We start from the raw sequence: 22855 nt of genomic DNA, 5'->3' as shown, positions 1-22855 counted from the left end.
TTTTTTTTTTTTAAGAAATTGACATCAATTAGGACATCTGAATACTTGCATAGATTACAGCATAAAGTACTGGTGGGCTGCTGTCTGAGACCTTATTTAAGTTTCTAGATTCCTAAATTTTGCATTACTTTGAACAGAATTGTGTGAGAGAGAAAAGAGAAAAAACAAATAAACAAAAAAACCCCAAACATTCAAGATATACACTTCAGTCACACAGGGCCAAAGTTTTTGTTCTTTGACATTTGTTACAACAGTTACCCTCCTCTGCAATGCCATTGACAGGCAGTAAATGAGGGTAATTTCAGACAAACAAGCTGTTCCACATAGTTTTAAATAAAAACCCAAGGGAACTTCCTTGAGCACAAATCAGCAAAGAATTTCAGAAACATATACAGGTGAAGGGTTGCAATGTAGAAAGCAACCTTCCCATTCAAAGCCAGAATCAGAAGTGTTTCATAAATGTGGGGTTAGCAAACCAAAAGCGCTGTGGTTAGCTACATTGATTTGGTTTTGTTCTCAGAAATTCACTGCCATTCCTCACCGGACTTGTGAGAATGAGAACCTTTTTTGTAGCCTCTTTAGTTTTGTACAGCAATTGCTAAAAGAGCACACCAACTCACATTAACAAAAAACAACATTAAAATCTACTGAAGAGAGAGAAATAACATCAGTGCCATACTCATTTCTAGGTATTCATCAAACAGTCCATAAGCATTCATAGGCTGCAGATTGTAGTCCTTTTCCCACTGTGGGAAGCTTGTTTTTCTTTGTGTGCCATACTCTTGCCGTAGTTTTCTCCTGGTCCACCAATTTTGAATTAGCCTACATTTTCGAATAAATGAAAGAAACAAAGTAAAGAATGTTTCATAACTAAACTGGAAGAGGCTAAATGTGTACAATATACCTTGAAAATACTTTCCAATGCACGGGAAAATATAGCATTGGTAATATATGTGGCTGATGATAGTGTAATAGGTATAAAAACAGATAAGGCCGATGGGTTGTTGTTCAGGTCTACATGCTATTAAAATGAAAAAGAGATTTTGACATCTTTTTATTACCTCTTTTTGTCTACATAAAATCACTTCAAGGCCTTTTTATACGGCAAAATGCAGCATTGCATGGAGATAGTTAAGCTCTGAACAAGAAACTGTTAAACAGCTTCTAATGCTGCTTGATCTTTTCCTGTACATGAGGGGGGGGGGTAGGGAAGTTCTGCACTACAGAGCTGCCTCCAAATCATGTTCTTTGCAGAAATGATTGCGTTCTTTCATACAAAATGGAAACAAAACAGAAACAAAACATGCTTGGCTGCAGCATTTTAGGGCTAGAGGAGATGTGAAAGTTGGAGAACACCTATTTCTTCTGTCAGAATGAGTTTAAGCTTCTCAACGTTACTGCAACAGTGATTTGTGCTGTGACTCTAAAGAGAAGGGACTGACTTACAGCAGTTTATTCCTATTATAGCACTTGTTCTTAAACAATCTCCTCCTATTTACTTCTGTCAACTTCTGTAATCCTCTTCAGTGCTCATTATTAGGTTTCAATATCCCTATTAATAAGTAGGAGAAAGATCTAATGGAAACTGACAAAAGAGGAAGGGAGTGGAAAAAAGGATCAATGCTACTGCTGCTGCTGCTGCTCCCCTCTTCCAACCTCAGGTGCAAAATCCTGACCAGCAGCGCTAGGTGCTGACTGGGGAAGATGGATGAATAGTGAATGTTGAGTACCTTGATTTGCCCATTACACTATGCATTCAAATCATTCACCCCATTCTCATTACAGCTGGATGTGATCAGTGCTGAGGCTGCCTGAAATCGCTGCTGCAACACATTCTGCAGCTCAGGGACCAACCTCTGTGCTAGCTCTTCTGTGGATCCTGCAGTGAAGCAAATCCCTCCAAGCTGCAGAACTTGACAAGGGCAAACTTTCTGACAATGTCAGCTCTCTCTTATGTTTTCACACTTGCTAATTTCCCTTGATGACCTGCCACACTGTCTCTAGCATCAACTGTCTCTATTAATCATACTCTTTAAATACTAATCAATGAGAAATGAACCGATAGGAAATGAATAATCGTTAGCCTTTTTAGCTAGGGCACAGCTCCACAGTGCCCAGATCACCAGGGGACATATCTATATACCAGTCAGTACATTTTTCTGGGTCTGAAGTGAATATGCCCACAATGCATTTTTTTTTCCAGCTCAGACCCACCCTTTTAGGCATCTTTTATCACTCAGCAAGGAGAAATCCAATTTAGAACTTCCTGACACAGATAAAAGACGGTACATATAATATTACCAATGCAAGGCATACAGTTGTCTTACAGATATTTTTTCAGAGTTTTAAAAAACAGAATACAATATAGTTAAGTATTTCTCACATATTTGTTTGTTAGTATCGATATTGCACTTTCAATTTTGCAAACTATGTTCAATATCAAAAACCCAGAGCACCAGCTATCTGAAAATCTAACTTAAGAGCTCCCTACCCAAAGGGATATTTTCTTATTCTTATGGCAAATCTACCTTGCTTTTATGTAACAGTTCATAAAGAAACAGTAAACTTGGTCACAGATTCTGTGATCTACAAAAACATAAACACTAAGTTTACTTACGGGTAACCCAGTTCCATGAAATTATTCCAGGTCTGCTTTAGCACCATTATGATACCCATTTGCATACAGAGATCAATAAGGCATCCGCTAGGGTGGCACTACAGAAAAAAAAGAAACAAAAGATTAAATAGAAGTAATGCTCAGCTTAAATTATTTCTTAAAGAGCATAAATTAATATTTAATAATTTACTTAAGGGAAATGAAGTGCTGTTTTCTTTATGATTATTTTTTAAATATAGACTCATGGGAGCATATGAAACTATATCGTACCATGAGCCCTTTAAGTCTGTCATCTAATTCTCTCCAGGAGTCAGAATCAGCTGGAACAAATATCATTTTTACACTAGAACTGCTAATAAGTTTACAGCAGTGGGTAAGACAGAGGCAAAAGCTAACAGATTTCTCCACTGATTACAGTAATTTTTAGGGTGACTGACTATGCCTCAAATCAAAAAACGAAGAGAAAATTCCTCCTGGCTGTACACGCAAAGACTTTATGCCTAGAGGATAGCCCTAATACTGTTTATTAAGTACTTAATGTATGACTGAGTGAACTCCTCAAAGCTGTTCTCTTCTTGAAGATCTACAAATCTCAACTAGTAGTTCTCAACCTCTCTTGCAGAGTGCTTACTTGCTTTAGTTGTGACTTCAGGCCTTGAGGAAGAAGTGCTGTAGCTCTGGGGAGAGATGCTCTGCTAGTGACAATTTAAATGATGCCACTATTTTTAGTTTTAGTATTGGAAGAAGTAGAAAAGTGCCAAAAACTTTGCAGATCCAAACAGTGGAGTCTAAGCTGTATTAAGTCCTGTGTATTATGGATAAATGAACCAGATAGTTGCCACAGAACTGGAACTATTTCTCTTCAGGTTTTAAAGAGAAAAAAATGGCATTAGTTATGACATCTAGCAAAATGCAGTATGAATTTCTTACACATTCTCTGCATTACAGTCCTCAGAGCCAGGGCTTCTTCTGAGGTTTCTGCTGACCTCATTCAGCTTCTCTTTAGATTAACAGGGTAGCAGATCGATTTTTTTTTTTTTAAATTAATTAACTTCACTAGCATCATTATTAAATTATCATCCTTCTATTTTTAGGAATAAGTCACAGAAGAAAATATAGCCTAAGAAAGCAAAGTGAAGTAGCAGTGATGTTACATCCATAACACCACCAAAATACTATGGATGCTGTGGTCTGGATATACATAGGAAAATTTGACCAGCGTATATCATGCTATCCAATGTCTTGCACTTGTCTTCATCCAATAGGTGAAGAGAGGGCAATTGGAGGGATATCTAGGCATTATATTCTAAAGCCTGTTCCTAATATGACCTTGTACAGATATGGTTGATAAAGTTAAGACTTCTTTATTAGACAATTCTTAATAAACATTTTTTTTTTTTTTACTCTGAGACAGGCAAAATAATAAGGTAATAGTAGGTTCCACCAGCAACTGAACCAACCCATAACATGTCACTGCTGCACCTCACTTCCAAACTTGATTTTTCCTTCCTTCCCTTTCTGCTCCTGCAAGTGTCTCCCATGCTCTGATTCTGTGAGCTGATTCAGCCCAGTAACTTAACAGAAAAAAAAAAAAGATTTCACCAGGAAAAGAAAGGTGAACTGACACAGGGTTGGAAAAACACCAGAGTCAGTACAGAAGAGGAAGGAGCAAGCTTCTGGGGAAGGCTCAAAGCAAGTGTAGAACTGACCTCTTTTTGCAGCAGCAAGCTGTTAGGTCACCTTGGTCTCTCTCAGACTTTGAAGGGATGTTCAGTCTGTCTGTCCATGTACCACTTTTTCTTTTAATGTACAGAATTCACTGCTTCAAAATTACAATGGCTATTCATGTTTTGGTATTTTTGGATGATTTACATTAACCAAATACTCAGATGTCTGGAACTATTTGTAAATTCATGTTGGCAGTGAAAAGACTTGCATTTTTTTGCCTGCCATTTGTCATGCATTTGCAAAATGGTTTTCCATCATTCATCTGTAAAGTAAGAAAAATTTCAAAATAACAGGTTGTAAGATTCATATCAAACTGACCCATTTTAAGGATGAAACATTTCCAACATGAAAATACAAATAAAGGAGAAATTGTTTGATATAGAACTTCAAAAGTGCTCACACTGAAACTACTAGCATTGTAAGGGGCATGCGTGTTGGTAAATAGCTGTTTTTGTAGCAGGTGGTGGAATGTTGGTATTGTGGAGTTTGAGAACAACAGAAAATCCAACACCACACTCAAAGCTACCTGGATAGAGTTTTACATCTGCCTCTGCTTGCATTCACTGCAACTGTGGGCAGCAGATAAATCTGTATCTTGTTTCAGGAGCACAAGAATAAACAAGCACCCACCTCTTCCAGTCTCCACCGGTTTATCAGCCTTAGGTAGGCTCCAGGGTGTCCTGTAAATCTTTAAGACATGAATATACATCAGTGATGTTGCATGAGCAGTCTATTTACAGCAGTGGAAGAAAGCTTACACTTTGTTTTAATCTAATGTCACTTTAGCATGATTAACTACAAAGGACATTGTATGAGAAAAAGATCTGGAGATTCCTGGAATAATTTACATGAAGGGCTAAATATATTTTTACTTCCAGTTTTATGTGAACATGAAGTATTGTGCTGTTTGATGCTTAGCATGTGCAAAAAAAGAGAAAATCTGAGTAAAACAGGTTATGTCTATTTGGAAAATGGCTTTCAAATGCCAGCTCATTTTCTTGCCCAAATTGTGGTATCTGTCTTTCTGTGAAACCAGTGAAAATATTAGTTTTCAGTTGAAAAATATTATTTTCTTCCAGTTCTCTCATGATGTCGCCCAGAATCATTCCCAATATCCCACATGCAAATAATCCACACTGATAGTTTATCAATCTCTACCAAAAGGCTTTTCTTTTGCTTGAAGGGAGCTTGCAGGAAGAGGCATACAAATATATACATATATTTTGCATTTTATGCAGAAGAAAGGTCTGATTCTCTGGTAATAGTACAAATCTCATAAAAACAAAGCAGCAAAGTATTCAGTATTCAGAAAGAAAAAAAGCTCAGTGTTAAATTATTTACCTAACTGTACAAATTACCCACATGACGACAGAGCAAAGTGGCTTGCATGCATATTACTGGGGATGGCGTCAGTTTCCAGTAGTGAAATTGTTAGGAGTTAGTGTTAAGGTAATATGGTGCTAGGAATTTAAAACCACTTCTGTTTCCGGGCTTTGGAAAGGAAAATAAAACTGCAGTGTTTCCTACCTTGCTATTATGAAATTTGCATTTTAAGATGTGTGACAATACAGTACCATTTTGTTTCATTGGAGACAATTTTATTACTCCTTTCTATTTCATTTTGTGACTATGAGGATGCAGATATCAATCCTACCTTCCAAGGAAGAATGCTATATAAAAGGTAGAGCTGTTCAGGTTGACAAACTGAAAAAGAAACATTTTCAATGTGAAGCTGTTCTCCCACTCAGATTCTGTACGAGGCTGCTCTGTGAAAAAAGAGAGCAGAGTTTGAGAGGTTTAATCAGATTAACAATTTTGCTTGGCACAAAGGATGTAGACACCTATCTGAGCTGGCAATGTGTTTGTAAACTAGCCTGCTGATTTTCTTGTACAAACTGACAGTAGAAATTGTATCCAAAAGAAGTGCACAGCAAGCTAGCTTGTAAAGACTCTGAAATCTATTCTGATATCTGGATACGTATATTCCCAGGAAACTGCAAGATAATGTGTGCATTCTTACAGGCTCGTTCTGTTCTCTCATTTCCTGCTCTGCAATCTAGCATAACGACACAGCTACAAGCTGTGTAAGCACCTTTTTGCTAGAGATGTCACACTGAAATGAAGTAAATAAGTAAATCTTCCTTGTGGCTCTGTTTCAGGGCTGTGCCCGTCATGCTGTGGGCACCTAAGGGCTCTGTACAGGCATCAGCAGAGAGCCACTTTCCTTGTCCCAGCGAGCTCTTCACAGAACAGTGAGAAAAAAAGACTTCACAATGGATGGGTGAGACAAACAGGAAAGAGGCAGACCATATGTCTTCTCTTCAGCGTGGCCCTTAATCTCCATTTAAAGAGTAATCAAGACATGAGTTAACCAAACAACTACTATGACAACATACTAGTACCATGGCCTGCAACTGCTTTCCAGTTGGCATGAGCTTGTTTATTAATCATCTGTTGCTGTGAACAGGAGTAATCAGAGGTAGTAATGGTGGTAGCATGTATCATAATGGTAATACCTGTATATATACTTCCAAAGGAATCTCTATTAAATTACAAGCGAAAAAACGATAAACTAGATTCTGTTGGATTGAAGACATTCTACCCATGAGGAAATTTCAGACACCTGAACAAAACTGTGGAATAGACTATTCATCTACAACTGCTCTACTGACTTGGAAATGCCTGTCTATGTATGCTACTACATACATATGCAGCTAAGCAGAAGAAAATGAAAGATCAGAGATTTTTGATGCCAGCATGTGTTGACTTCAACAGGGCTGCTGCAACTGAAGCTTTGCTCATATGACTTTCAAAGAGAATGGCAAAACTCTGGAGCAACATGGATTTGAGTTCAGAAAAGGTGATGTAATGGCTGAAGAAGAACATCCTGACTGCCCTTCCAATTCCTCTGAGCTTATTACACTGATAAAGATCATTCAAATGAAATTTATGCCACCAGAGTAAATAACATAATAGAGGCTGGTCAGAACAGTGTGACCCACTGAGTCTTCACATAAGTGCAGTCTGCAGAGGCTACAAGAAGCAGACCTACCTCCATGATAACCTGGCAGAAAGTAATTAAGCTTCAAGGTCTCTACATTATATCTTACTGTCCACAGGATGTCACAGGGAATAAAAGGAAATAACCCATGCAAATTACATACTTGAAAGTCATTTTTCTCAACTGTAACTAGCAGGTGTCTTTTCCACGGAAAGAAGATGGCAGCAATATTTTGAATTCAAGACATAAAAATAAGGACTCTCAATCTAAGAAACAACAAAATAAAATTCTACCTTAGACACATTTTGAACATATCACAGATGACTGTCTAGATGTTAAAAAGCCCCAATGCTAGCTAAAATCAATTGCTTCCTCTGAGGAAATGTGTGGAAATCTGTCCTCCTGAACATCATCAATGTACACAGATAATCACCAAGTTCAAAAAAATGCCAAAAAACTTCTCACACACAGGCAATTATTGGTTGATTTAATAGGCAATCATCTCATTTCAGATTTCTTGACCCAAGGAGCCATTGCCAACTGCCACCACAACTGCAATCTTCCAGAGCGATCAGGATCTTCAAAGACTCAGTGATAGTCCATTGCTACCCTAGTATGTGCTGACTGTAAAACCAAAGAAACACATTGTCCTTACTCTAGTGTCTTTAAGGCTGATCTGAAAAGTTAGTTAAACTTGGAACACCACTAGAGTTCCAGTGTTGGTAAAAGTTGATGAGACACCTAGTACTTTTCCCTGCCAGTTACTGCCCCTCCTGAAGGGATGTGTCTGAGGGTCATTAAGCAACTTATTTTCAAGCAACAACTGTGGCTTCCAAAAGCGATTCCTGTAAAAGTTTTGAGTGCTCAGTCTCTGAAAACTTCAGTTACACCTTTGTCCTTGTGGTAACACTTCAACATTTTACAAGGAAAGGGGCTGGAACAAGAACTAAGGACTGCAGGTGAGTGATTCTCACTGTTGCTAATTCAATTGCACTACAGCTTAGTTTATAATACTTCCCTTATTATAAACTTAAAAAAAATAATTAATTCCTCATAGATTTAAAATTAATCAAGACTTCCCATCCAGACAGTTGGATTGCTGTCACAGCACTGGGACAAAACAATCAGCACAATATCATTCAATTTTGTATTTAACATCACTTACCTAAATTTGTCAGGAAAAGAGCAACCTTTTCATACAGCTGAAACACAGAAAAAACAATCTCTTTAACATGTGGCCAGCTCAAAAATATAGTACTGTTTTCTAGGTAATTGCTTTTACCTGTTAGATCTGACATTCAGATTGATCCCTGTCACATTCTGATAATGACTGTAATAAAACTATAAAACAATAATACCATAATTATATAATCAATCAAGGAAAAGTAATAATTGCAAGCTTATATTCAGCTCTTTTCATCTACAATACATACAGAAAAAGTGCTGGCAGTGTTCCTATTTTACATACACAGTGAAAAAGAGTCTAACAATTATTTCAAAACCACAAAGCAGAGCAATAGTGTTTTCGTTTTAGTTATTTGTGGAACATTTATCACACAAATAAAAACACCCCGCTAAGAGTATTCTTTCATTTTCTGGGGTATTTTTTATTATTTATGTGTTTCTTTGGTGCTGAGATGAATGCAAGTTACTGTGGAGAGAGAGCTCTTCTGAGAAAGTCATTAGTAGTCCTCATAGAAGGTTTGGGTTGGAAGGGACCTTTAAGATCATCTAGTTCCAACCCCCATGGACACTCCCCACTAGACCAGGTTGCTAAAAGCTCCATCCAGCCTAGCCTTGAATGCTTCCAGGGTGGGAGCATCAGTAACCTATCTGGACAACCTGTTCCAGTGTCTCACCACCCTCACAGTCAGGATCTTCTTCCTAATATCTAGTCAGAGACATTTCTTGGCTATCTCAGTTACGCTGTTCTAAATCCTAAGTGGCACTTACTGATGTTAGCAGGTAGCAAGGTCTCCAGCTCTCTGTGACACTGCTAATTTAATAAAGCTTACAAAAACTACCTTGGAGGTTTTCGACAGTTGATATTTGCAAAGATTTTTTGAACCCATAAAATATAACACCACCATTAGTATCAGTGTAAACTAATACAATCAGTTCAATTTGCTTTAAATGAGGGTAGGGCCCTCCTGCAACATGTTACTGATGCCTACAAGGATACCAAAATCCTTGTACTTCAGGCTCAAGTACTTATTCCTAGAATATGTATAAGCAATATTTCATTACATTTGCAGTTATCTTCATAAAATGTTACTTAAATTGAGTTATATACAATTTACACATCAGACTGCTTAAGACCCGAGGTTATCCTGAATTATCTCATCCACGCTAACAACCACTTCTTGTTGTGAACTGCTTTTTAGTACCTTTGGTGTAAATAGTTTTGATTCAAGTAATAAAAAAGATGGTTTCTTCTGGGTTTAAAATAATCTCCTAAGGGCAACTGTGGAAGTGCTAAATGTCTGGGTAGTTTATATCCTGGTCCCAGCAGGGACTACACTGTTTTATAAATGTACATTGCTCTGCAGATGTGAATATCAAAATTCGGTGCTGTTACTGTTCCTCATGGAACTGTAAGATTGTTAGGGATTCCATCAACAACTTTAGGACCAGATAATCTACTACTGCAGTTTATCACTACTAGTCCCATGGAGCCCATTTAGGATCATGTTTCTTTGTTCATATTTCCTATGGACAGGATCATTGAAATTAACAGTTTTTATTAACCTAGGTAAATCCAGTGATTGTTCCCAGGTCAGGCAGCATGGCTGCCTGGGAGCCATTACACTTGAAGGTCAGACCATTCTGTCACAACGGATACGTCAGTGCATTTATCTTGCTCCCAGAGCTTCCAGCCTAGAAGTTACCTGTGGTCCAGACCTTTCCCCTGATGTTTAGAGAGGTTGTCAAGTTGCATTAGAATCACTGGCTGTTTTCCAGGCTCTATAGCAGTGAGTTCCCTACTACTATATAGATCTTGGTCCATTTTGGTTTCATTACTCTGTCTTAGTTTTCTTTCCTACTGTTTTTTTTGAGTCACAGTTTGCATATGAGTCAACTACCCAATTGCTGATATGAAAAAAGAAATCCTACTGCTGCACTTCAGTAAGCTACGTTCATCCATCATGAGAAGTGAAGGTTTATGTTCATAACTCCTCTTACTAATGCAGCTAATGCAGTTTCATATTCTGGGGATCTTTTCTTTCCATGAGCCCATATCCAGTTCTAAGGCTGCGGTGCTTATTGCATGGTAATGAGCATAAGGCTTAAGCAATGCACCTTTGTAGTGCTCTATTTATTTACTTTCGGAAATAAAACAAAGTTTCTCAAAAGGCACCTTCAAGCCATCTTCCATTATTTTAATAATTTCTCTAAGCTGTAGAACTCTTTGAGAACCAAATATTTTGTTTATGCATTACTGCTTTGTTGCTGCTTCACTGCATATACAATGGCATATATTTAGAGCTTAGAAATGGATGTTGTACTGACACAGAGGTATACAGTTTTCATTTTATTTCTTCTATGCTTATTGTGTGCTCTAGGTAGATTAAAGAAAATCCCCCAAAGCTGCAGACAACAAACAATAAATCAAAAATAGCACAGAAGAGAGTCCTCAGTACAAATTCAAAGAGAATAACAGCTTCCACCATTTCTTTCTCAATCTGTTGTCCCATCCTAGGGAAAATATAGTCCTAATCACCAGTCCTTGCCAATGCCAAGGGAGAAGTGAAGTCCTGCAGCAAAGCTTCCCAAAACCTCCTGCGTTACAGAACAAGGGATGTTGAAATTAATTTTTTTATGATGAAAGTACTTGGGTATTGCACAGGCAAGAAAATAGTTTCCAAGCCAGCACTCCGGAATGTGCAGACCTGAAATAACACCCCTATAAATTGTCCAGAACAAAATCAGTGTTATCTTATGGAGCAAAGCCTAGCATGCTTTTGTCAGAAAACTCATGCCACTGAGTGCACAGAGGAATTCTGCCCTGCCTCCAGGACCTGCAGATTTGTAAGCTGATTCTTTTCCTTAAAATGTATTCTTATAATGGCAGCTTACAAAGAACACTTAACATGAGAGGAACCATATAACTCTTGATAAGAACAACTAATATAAGGCACATTGCTACTGCAACAGTATTCAGAAGTATCTGCATCTTGATGGAATGCTGAAAGTCTTGTCTCATTTAATCTATGCTAAACTCTCTTACTGGGGCTGTTGCCACCTGGAAATATCACTTTCTTCTCTGTCCCAAGCCCAGTTCCAAACCGCTTCGTGTGTTCACAGTAAGACAATCTCAGCCAGCACCAAGATCCCAGTGCACCCATACTACAGCTCTGCTGTACCCTGGCAAAGGTCACAAGCAACTCCTGGAACAAGTTGTGTCTGCTTGAGTCTCGTAGTTTTCAGCCCTTCTACTTATAAGCATTCTATCTGTACATGCCTATCCTCACTAGTAAACTAGCAGGAACACTGAAGCTGAAATGGCAGAAACTAGTTTAAATAAGAAATAAGCTTGGTTACTGTATATAAAAAGGAACACTGAAATAGTTATTACAAATAAGAACTTAATTAAAGAGATTGAGATCTGCAGGCATTAAAAAAAAAAAGGCAAAGGACAAAATATGAGCATGGACAAGTGTCCTTAAGATATTTTTTAGAATAATCAAGTATGTTTTACATAATGTTTCAGAACTGTACTTAACATAAGTGGTGAATGACGTCTATCAACAAAAATGTCAGCCCAGCTTAGCAATGCACTGTGTAACCTCCATTCCCCCTGAAGTCAGGATTTGAAACTATTTGAGTGTACTCTTCAGACTGAGATATCAACTAGTCTGGTGGCTCATTTTGGATATGTTAGCTTTACTCACCACATTCAGTAGCATGATGATGCAAAAGTTGATGCACACTGCAGTCCCTGTAGTTGCAACCTGAGAGTTATTCCTGATTAAAGCCCACTTGAAGGCAGCAAAAGTGCTGACAGTCACAACACGGTAAATAACAATGCCAAAAACAGCAGCAATCACCACACAGATCTAGAGGAGAACAAAAACAACAGAGGGAATAACCTGAAAACTTCTTATAGAGTAGGAGCTAACTTCTTTCTGCAACTCTGAGAACAAAGAAATGAAGAGAAAAACTTGAAAAATATGTTAACGTTGGTTCTAGAGGAAGGCTTCAACATGAATGTTCCTCCTATTGTGAATTCCTTTTAATTTTTCATAATGTAAATACCTCTAAAATCATATTAAAATATATTTTTAGTTTTAAGCATTTTCTTGATATTGTATCTTCTCATTAGCATTAGTGTGGAAAACAGTATTTTCAGCTCTGGGAAATGGGAATTTTCCTTACATGCATGTTTCACGATGAGTAATTATTAGTCTCCACCAAACGTACCAATACAATGATGTCATATTTGGGATTGAATTTGTGCTTTGATGCAATTCACACTTACAGGAAAAACATATCTCCAGTTGTAAGCACTTCCTCACAAACAATCCCAGCAAGATCCCCTGCTTCTCACTACAGTTTTGGAAAGAGTGTATCTGAGGAAAGTAAGAATTTCAGTCGCCCTGGTAATTTTCTCTGATGAGACTTTCAGCAAACGTGACAGTTCCAGTGTGAAAGCTGTGCAGCTGAGCCAGGCTGTGAAATCACTTGATGTTCCATATGCAACAACTGAGAACTAAGTGACAACTGTTTTCCATCATGACCAATTCACGTCACAGTTTAGCAAACCACCTGAAGGACAAAGGGTTGGGAATTACATGTGTGACTCATCTCACACAAATGATGGCACAGTACTGTTAGCTCTCTTGTTAGATAGAGTTTTTTCAGAAGCAGCTCGGTGCATTCTGAGGTTGTGCATAAGCAACTTAAACCTGTCAAAACTAGAGCGTATCTAAACTAACTGAATAGGCAAAATGACTCTGAAAATACTGAAGACTAACCAAGTTGTTTCTGCATTTTATTAGTCATTTTATTAGTATTAATTTAATTAGATTATTTGACCTAATCTCTGTGCAGAAGAAAAAGAAAAGCTGGGTGTGTGTGAATGTGAAGGGTTAGTTTATTTGATCCGCTGCTTCCACACTGGCAGCCAATAGAAACATTGTGGAGTTACTGAGCTAGAGGATTGCCTCAGGACTCCCTGCACACTGGTGAGAAGTTGTTTTCCTCTCCTTTGGTAATAGGGAACCATTAATCTGGTTCAAGCTTCATTTATAACTGTACCGTGCTCTCAAAGCTCTGAGATTTTGAGAAATGTTCTAACAGTTTTGATAAATATATCTCCTGTGCTTAAAGCTAAACTTTTAAAGGGATATTTTTACCTAAAAGGGGAAAAAAAAAGCATTTTTCTAGCTCATTGGAAGCCCATGCTATGTCAACATTAAAAGTGCCTTCACTGAAAATAACCTTTGTCTTGATTCAAGGACTGTTACAGAGAAGACCTGTGGAGCACAAAATTCAGAGCTAGGCACTCTGGCACTTTCAGCAACAGTTTCTGAGCTGCATCACCTACCTGGCTCTCCATAGTTCCTCAAGTTATATTCATTTGGCATTTTCTAGCCATGTAGAAGAACCCCAGTAAATTCAGCTTGGGTCCAAATTAAGCCCAACTGTGTTTTTCAAGACAATCCTACTGCTACAGCTGTTACATGAATGATAGCAAGTAACAGGCTCCGCCTCCTCCATGGCACCTCTCCATCACTCTGCAGTGTCTACATGGGGAGGATGGTGAAATTCAGTCAGCTGAAGTTGATGCTTAAATGTGATATTACTGTTTCAACAATTGTACAGTTACATATAGATCTATGCATATAGCTTTAATATTACTCCTAAATCTGGACTTTGGAGGAAAGCTTTAACTAACTGTGAGGTTCAGTGAAGAGTAAATTAGTGTGGACTTTACAGAAACTCAGGACATCTGTTGTGCATAGATTTTCACCCTGCAGTAAACATGCTAAAGCTTATTAACTTTCAAGCAGTCATATCCAGTGTCTCCACATTCTCTCAGCAGATATTATGTTATTTTGTATTTTTTTAAACCAGTAAATAAATAAAAGTTTTCAAACCATAAAAAATATTCCGGACGCAGAAACAATGAGTCTGCTGCATTTATCTGCAAATGCTTGATAAGGCTCTGGCTTTCCGGATATGGGGTTCATTCGTTCTTTCTTGGAGTACTTGGCTTCAAACTGCGGACGTATCTCTTCCTAAAAAACAGACAGAAAGTGTTCATGTACAGCATGGCTAGGAAAGGTTCTTTAGGAAACTTCCCATCATTTTTCATATTGCTGTTACTGAGAATTACGTCTTTGAATTCAGCAGCTGGCACAGCTACTAAAAAAGCTGAGCTGGGACATCAGGTACCCGTCATGAGGACTCAAATACATCACTATACCCACAAAACCATATTGGAAGCATTTAGTAAACTCCCCAATTGGCTACTTGTCTAAATAATGCTTTTCCAAACTATATGGCTGCAAGCCATGTTATTTCAAGGTTGCTATCATGGGTTTTTCCAGCCTGGTATTATCCTACTGATACCAGAATTTTACAACAATGCAGGGGAAAAAAACAACACCTAATTTTTCCAAATCCAATTTCTGCTTGCTAGGTGGTTACCTCCCCATTACAAGCACAAGATTCTCATTATTTGAAGCCATGCATTTTAGTATTGCTCAAATCCTTCCTAACTTGGCCAATATTAATAGCAGAGCAGTTTGAGTCCTGCTTTGGTGTAATAACCCTCTTCTGAAACAAAACCTGGGGATTTCTTGGTCTGAGACTTACAACTGTTTACAGCCTTTTTAGGGGACAGAGCAGGATTCACCCTCAGTTCAGAGAAGTCCTCATGGTTTCTATTTGCAGTACAGGCACCCCACTGCCCTGCCATCTCTCCCATGTATGGCATCAGGGATGCTGCCAGAGACAAGGGAGAGCACCAGGCTGCTAGGATGGACTCACAGATGCGGCAGACCATACATATTGGGTTAAGTTTTACAGTGTTCTGATGCGTGCTAGCTCGTTGTACATGGCTGTGAGGGAGAACAGAGGCAGCTACTGACTCACTTTGTAGGTTTTCTGCCAGGCCTCTACTGTGCTCTTCATTGTGACAGGTAAGAGCCCAGATCACTGATTTCCTTCACTCCTAACTGTTCAGTGGCCCTTAATTGAACTTTGCCTTTCTGAAAGCCAATGATTATGGCTATAGGTCACTCATTCTAATAGCTTAGAAATGAGCAGACTTCGAATGGCTACATTGAAATAGATGAATGTTATCTGATCATACAAGCCTTTAAAATGTGAATAAAAACAAGATATCTCAAAGTCATACACTTCTTTTATAAAATTCTTCAAAAAACCCCCAAACCAACCATGTCTCAGTCTCAAATTCTGAAGGTATTTTCTCAAGCCATGTGATTTCCAAATTCAAACAGCAAGAGGATAACCTGTTATTTAAATAAAGATGATAGTCACGTATGCTCAGCTGCAATGTCTGTGTAACTATGCTTGGAGGAACAAGCCCTGCATTAGCTAGTAGTTGAGCCAAACAAGCTAATATATCTTTTCTCGCTCTAATGCTATGATTAAACTCACAGAAGCAAAATTTGCTTGTGTAACTGTATTAGGGAAAACGAGCATGCAACGAGGCATACAGGAAATAATATTCTGAACCTTGGCATAGCAAAACTTATTTGGGATATACACAAAAGTTAAGCACTTTTCTGTGGAGGGAGGGTAAACTTATTCTTTCCTGCTCACATTGTTCCTGCCATATCAGGGCAGAAGGCCAATGAGAAGACCAGAATCTACCAAGAGAAACAATACAAGTAGTATTCCTGTGTACCCACGGACATCTAAAAGGACAGAATGTGATGGCATGGAAGAAGAGCACTTGACAATTGCATTCTGTAGACTGTGCAGGGGCTCTCCATCTGTCTTAATAAGCCATATGCAAGAAACCCTTTCTTCTCTGCAGGCCTCTCTAAGCCAGTGTTTGATTACATTTTACAATCTGCTCTATAAGGAAGTCTTATTGTATACACCTCTCCATGAACCTAGGTATCTTCTACAATCTACAGTCAATTCAGATCATGCAAATGCTATTTTTATAGATCACCACACAAAACTGAAACTCTGGTAGGAACCTTCGTACCTGTTTAATGACACTCATTGACAGTCCTGTATCTGGCTGAGATTAATGATATACAGAAAGTGGCACTGAAGGAAAAAAAAAGTCCACTGCAAACACTGAAGGCATATCTCAGCTCAGAGTCCCAGGCACACTGTGCAGCTGGTTTCTTGTTGCACACTCAGACAAGATCCAGCTACTATCCGTGTCTCCCACCTTGCACCTAATTTACAAGGAAAGGAAATTCAAAGGTGCAGAGCTGAAAGAGTCACAGCACATTGTGCCTGTGCCCCCAGACTGGGGATCCAGACATGCCTGGAGTTGTGGCATGCCCTCCTTGGGTGAAAAGCTAACCTGGTCAGGAATTCACAAGGTCATGTGTCCGAGCAGTTTGACTTCTCCTTCCTGTCATCTTCGTTTGTCTCTTCTTTTAGAACAGAAATATGATGGCAACATTATAGGAAGTCCTATAAATCTTTTTAATTTCTATCTAATGTTGGTAGGAATTGGCAAATTTCCCTCTGCAGCAAGCCCTTATTTTTCAATTTGACATTGAAAATTAAAACAAGAGAAAGCTAGATATCGCAGCGAATGTTAATAAAAATAACAATCTTCATTAATAGAAGATTGTGACTTAAAATGGTAATTAGAACAGTTTAATTGATTTCTATGAAACTGCTAATAAAAGAAGTTGGCTGATTTTGTCCAGTGATAACTAAGCAGAAAGAAGAAAGGGAATCTAATTAGCTCAAGCTAAACAGCATGTTTAGAAGTAAAATTTTCACCTTATAGAGACATAGTTTTCACTGACATCTCACTGATAGGGGTTGAGAGACCTGGGATTGTTCAGTCAGGAGAAGGCTTGGGTTGGAAGGGACCACAGGGATCATCAAGCTTCAACTCCCCTGTCCCATGCAGGGCAACCAACCTCCATATCTAATACTAGACCAGGCTGCCCAAGGCCCCATTCAAATTGGCCTTGAACATCTCCAGGGATGAGCTGGAATCCCAACTCACAAACTGTAGTTTGGTATATCTGTCTTCTGTCCTACCTGCCAGCAGCACCAGCAGTGGCTTTTTTGCAGCCAGGCATGAGGGACAAGATCACTGCAGTTCAATCCTGACTCAATATCTGAAGCTCAGGCAGAACTATCTCAGAGTGCTCTCTTTGTGACTCATCAGTACTGGCAAGAGTAGGCTGCTAATCTCAGGAGAGGTAAATCTGTACTAGAGTATTCTCTAAATATACGAAAGCAGTCCTGAACTCAGCAGCTATATGAATAAACCTGTTATATATTATATATTATATATCATATATCATATATCATATATCATATATATTATATATTATAGCCCTGTTGATGTACAGAAACCAATTTTCAGATGTGTTGTTTAAGTTCTTGGCTTATTTTCAGTCTCTTACAATCCCTTGAAAAGGACTCTGGAGAGGAAGGAATACAGACTCTGTGGACACCTGTACATTCAAATCACACTTCAGGAGCATTTTTGCTAACATTACCCACTGAAACTTGCTTTTCTCCTGCATCATAAAATCCACTTGGTCCCTGTAGATATCAATTCAGTTCTAAGAGCATGGTGTCCTTCTTGGTAACCATTACAGGAAAAGTTTAAGGCTGTTTTTCACAGTTTAGTTTCCTAACTAATGAGATTTCTTCTACCAACAGAGAATGAATTTAGTCTTTTGAGCTGATTCATCTCCCTCCATTTGGATTTTGAAAGGTGTAAAGAAGAGAACAGCCCCCCTTGAGAAAGTTTATTCACATTCCAGAAGAAAAATCTAAGGAAAAATGCTAATTTCCTAGTTTATGAAGCTTTGAAAAATGTATTTAAATAAATCCAAACGAAAATTGTGCTTACATGTTTTACAAAATCTTTCTGTATTAAAGATCAGGGAGTAATTTCTTTAATACAAACCTCTTCTTCTTCCCAGTCTATCAAGTCCCAGTCATAAGCGATTACTGCTCGCCTTCGTTTCCAAAACTCCAGAAAAACAGTAGCTGGAACAAACAGGAAAAAAAACAAAAAACCCCACACAAAATTGCTTTTAAGTCAAGAAAGTGGAAAGTACTATCACACAACTGTTGAATGAAACTATTACATCATTTCTCTGCCTAAAAAAGGTTCCTCTAAACAGGAAATCAGGCCAATGATCAAAACTGCTTTCAAGGTGCATTGCTTTCTAAGGATTACTCTGTTTTTGTGTCAAGTATGATTGAGGCTTTAGAGATTTCTTTTAGTTATAGACAAAGAAGTTTAATTTCTAATCAACTAAGTGAGAGTTCTCAAAGAATAAAATTGTTCCTGTGAATCATCATTACAAAACACAGCAGACTTCTGATGAAGCTAAATGTTTACTGGGGCTACTAGATTAAAGTAGTAACTTTCCTTCTTAGAAGATCATTTAAAATACACGGGGATCAGAATCCAGAGGAATCACATTCAGGGGAACATGCAAATCTGTGGACTACTTGTGAGGAAACTGGAATATTTGTCTTATACCTTTCTAATCCGGATCACATCTTTTACCCTATATGACTGTGCATACATGGTGAGGCATTAACAGATGACAGTGAAACATTGTGTGCCGAACAGCTTTTAATAACAGAGTTCAAGATACTGTAATATGCTTGTACACAACTTGCTTTCTTTCTGTAAGGGGAAAGAACAACCAAGGAAGTCCTTAGTCATACGATTATACATTCATAATCTGGAGATTAATACTGAGCTTACACTGGGTTAAAGTTTTTTAAAATTTGTTTTGATAAAAGAACGTAGAAACTGCCTAAATCTAACTGACATCAATGGAAAGGCTTCTTCTTCAGCTATGAGGTTTGGCTCTTGCTTTTACTGCTCACTGAAAAGCATCAGGCTGATAACCATGCAGAACATAAACCTGTTTGCCAATGAACAAGGACAGTACTCACCATTATAGTGTCACAACAACCTGGCAATGTGTTCCACACATAATCCTACAAGGGTCTCCTTAATGAACCATCTGCCCTACTGCAGTATGTTGGTAATGACATGCTATCATAGCAATGATAGTAAGCACTGGCATAAATTTCGTGAAAGTTATTTTTTTAGCCAGTAAGAATGATTATAGCTTAATGTATTAACCAGTGAAGCTAAATATATGCTTAGAAAATGAACACTGTGAAGATATGGTAAGATATGGATAGCATGTTTAAGGAGGTTGTTTTGCAGTTTGAGGGCATTTTCATACATAATGACATCTTTTTTTATCAAAGCTGGAGTTGCATTATGGCAGGTAACTGGCTATTATGATTTACTATCATTAAGAAAGTCATTTTAGTCTCCTGAGGCTAATATGTCTATGACCTTTTGTAATAATCACAATGCTTGGGATCAACAAAACTACTAAGTGCTAATGAGGCTCTGGCGCTGCTGCTGAACCACCACATTAGCTCATTCTTTGACTTGTCTTCTGGTGGAGCTGCTTCTCTTCTATCAACTCCTATTGATTTATTTTGTACGGACTAAGCAAGTAGCTCTGTTCTTTTTGGAGTTCTGGGAGAAATAAGTCTGATTGAACGCTACCATTTCAAGAGCAGCTGGAAACAGGACTCAAGTGGGTGTATGAGTCCACAGGCATGAAGCTCTCAGATATGTCTATGACAGATTATACTTATTTTCTTTCTTGTTTTTCGCTCACCTGTAGTGAGGAATCTTTACATACTATACTTTGAATAGTTAGAAGCTGTCAGAGTTAGTATGTGCAGTTCCTGAAGCTTCTTTCAAAACCTGTTTTCAAATCATTAAGAGGATGATCTGCACAGTTCTGTTTTAACTTTTACTGTGCCAAACTTCCTTCTATTACAGGTCAGGCAGTTTTCATTTGCTAGATATTTTAAAATGTGATATAAATAATCATCTTTGATTCACAGTACTACTGACGTCTTTGAAAAAGCACTGCATTTTGAAATTTCCCCACTTCTTCTCAAGTAATCATTGGTACTCTATTATCATACTTTGCTTTCTTTCCTGACTTTGACAGCATAATGTGACATAGTTGTATTCAATGTTCTCCTATTTTCCAATTGGGATGTTTAAACTAGATGCTAAGAATTCTCCAAAAATCCTGCTTGGAATTTTGAATTTCTTGTTGGTCCTAACTCCCAGCTCTTTTGGCAGCTTTTTTCTTTATTATTCTTGCACTGCTTCAGAGCTCAGCCTTGTAACTCAAACCTCAGCATCCAAGGAAAAAGACAGGGATATTAACATCAGTCCACTGAGTCTTGAGCGAAACATTAGAATAATGAATAGCTGGACTATCTAGTTGAACTTTGCTACTGAACTCCAGGGAATATCCAGAGAGTGATATCTTGGCACTAGCCTTCCCCAGTACTCCAACTAGAAAAGCAAAATTTATGTTTCTATCCAGCTTGTCAATAGCATGCTGAAAGCCAGCTGATATATCTAGATACTCTTTTTAAATCAGAAAGAGGTGGATTTGATGGGTAGACTGTTCAATGGACAGGGACTGGTTGTGAGATCATACACAGATAGTGGTGGTCAGTGTCTGGATGGAGACCAGTTACATGTGGTGTCCCTCAATGATCAGTACTGGGACTCTAACATCTTCACTGAAGACATTGACAGTGGGATTGAGTACACTCTCAGCAGTTTGTGGATGACACCAAGCTGTGTGGCACAGTTGACATGCCCAAGGGACAGGATGCCATTCAGAAAGACCTAGATAGGCTCAAGTGGTGGGCCCAGGAGAACCTCATGAGGTTCAGTAAATCCAAGTGCAAGGTCTGTACCTGGGTCGTGGCAACTCCCCCTAACAGTACAAGCTGAAGGTGGAAAGGATTGAACACAGCCCTGCTGAAAAGGACTTGAGGGTACTAGCGGATGGCAGCTTGACATGAGCCAGCAGTGTACCTACATAGCCCAGAAAGCCATCCATACCCTGGGCTGCATCAAAAGGAGTGTGATCAGCAGGGAGTGGGAGGTGATCCTGCTCCTATGCTCTGTGCTGATAATATGTCATCTGGAGTACTGCATCCAAATGTGGAGTCCTCAGCACAGGAGAGACATGAACCTGTTGGAATGCGTCCAACTCAAAAGATTCTATGATTCTGTGATTCTGGGAATTCTCTCTGACTTTAAGTGATGCTTACTTGGTATGAACATTTTTCTTACATATTCTGTCCTTGGTAAGAATCCAGTCCAGCTGATTAAAATAGAGAATGAGTATTTTCTAGAAACTGGATTTACACTTTTGTCAAGCTTGACATATCTTCAGGCACACATAAAAGGCAAAGTGTAGATGTTTCCCTCTAGTACAGAAGCACAAAAAATGCCATTGATCATCTCTTTCTGAAAGTTTTGAACATTTGGAAAACTCTATCAAGACCAGTGATTCTCAAAAGGAAAAATTATTTTCAAATTTCTGAGATGAAACTCTGAGTATAAATGATAACCTGTCCACCAGGAAAAAAAAGCATTAGTGTTTATAGGGACTTACTGTTTCCTATAAACAGCAGAGATTTATAGCTTTGATCATTTTGGAACATTTCTTTCAACAGAAGTTCCAATACACAAAAGCTCAGAAAAACTACCAGCAAAATCCTTCAGTGGACTCTTTTGTCCTTCGCTCCATCAGTTTAAAATGAGTTACCTTACCTTAGTTCTTTTGGGTAAACTTTAGAGGTATCACGTTTTTCCCTACTATACGATTTCCCTACTATACTTTCACTTCTTATATAGAACTTTGCTTAAAAAGGGCAGAAATACAGTAGGTGAAGTGATGAGTCAAAATATTTTTTGAAGAAAAGTGTATTTCTCTTCCAGTATTGCCTCGTTCACTTGCATATCCCAGCCTTACTTTGACTGGACCCACTTACCCCACAGTGAAGCTTTATAAAAGATGGGTACCTGTGTTCCAGAGTACTACAGCCATGATCATCATTCCTCCACTAATCAAGCAGCCCACATTGATATTTGTGGTGATGATTTATCTCCCTAGCCTGGCCACAGCAGTTTCCTTATCATTTGGAGAAGCATTTTGTTTCTATTTAAAAAGCAAGTAAGAAGCCCACTTTCTCCATCAACTGAAGTTGTCCTCAGAGTAAAAGAAAGAAATCACCATTAATACCACCTCAATCATAACTTGACCATGAGGCTTCCCAAAACCCAAAACAAATGTCTGAGACTTCTCCCTCAGAATACAAGCTCCTTAATGGATCTAAAGACAGTGAACAAGGTTCTTTGGATAATAAGGCAGTGGCTAATCCCAGAATAATTAGATATATAATCCTACTTGCTTTTTAGCTTTCATTCTCTTGTTTTTTTTTTTTTT

At 38.3% G+C, this 22855-nt stretch overlaps 1 protein-coding gene across 1 annotated transcript in view; it reads right to left on the bottom strand.

Annotated features, from left to right (window-relative positions):
• ANO4 (anoctamin 4) overlaps positions 1 to 22855 on the bottom strand; it is a 116699-nt gene that overhangs the window by 13925 nt on the left and 79919 nt on the right. The window contains exons 13-20 of the mRNA XM_031553997.1: positions 18445 to 18527; positions 14447 to 14587; positions 12239 to 12403; positions 8512 to 8548; positions 6000 to 6111; positions 4976 to 5033; positions 2618 to 2715; positions 680 to 822 (exon numbers count right to left, since the gene is read on the bottom strand). Coding sequence (XP_031409857.1) covers positions 680 to 822; positions 2618 to 2715; positions 4976 to 5033; positions 6000 to 6111; positions 8512 to 8548; positions 12239 to 12403; positions 14447 to 14587; positions 18445 to 18527 — 837 coding nt within the window. The remainder of the gene's footprint in view (positions 1 to 679; positions 823 to 2617; positions 2716 to 4975; positions 5034 to 5999; positions 6112 to 8511; positions 8549 to 12238; positions 12404 to 14446; positions 14588 to 18444; positions 18528 to 22855) is intronic.

The sequence above is a fragment of the Meleagris gallopavo genome, chromosome 1 (genome assembly GCF_000146605.3).
Source record: "Meleagris gallopavo isolate NT-WF06-2002-E0010 breed Aviagen turkey brand Nicholas breeding stock chromosome 1, Turkey_5.1, whole genome shotgun sequence".
Lineage (NCBI taxonomy): Eukaryota > Metazoa > Chordata > Aves > Galliformes > Phasianidae > Meleagris > Meleagris gallopavo.
This window is presented reverse-complemented; position numbering and strand designations above follow the sequence as displayed.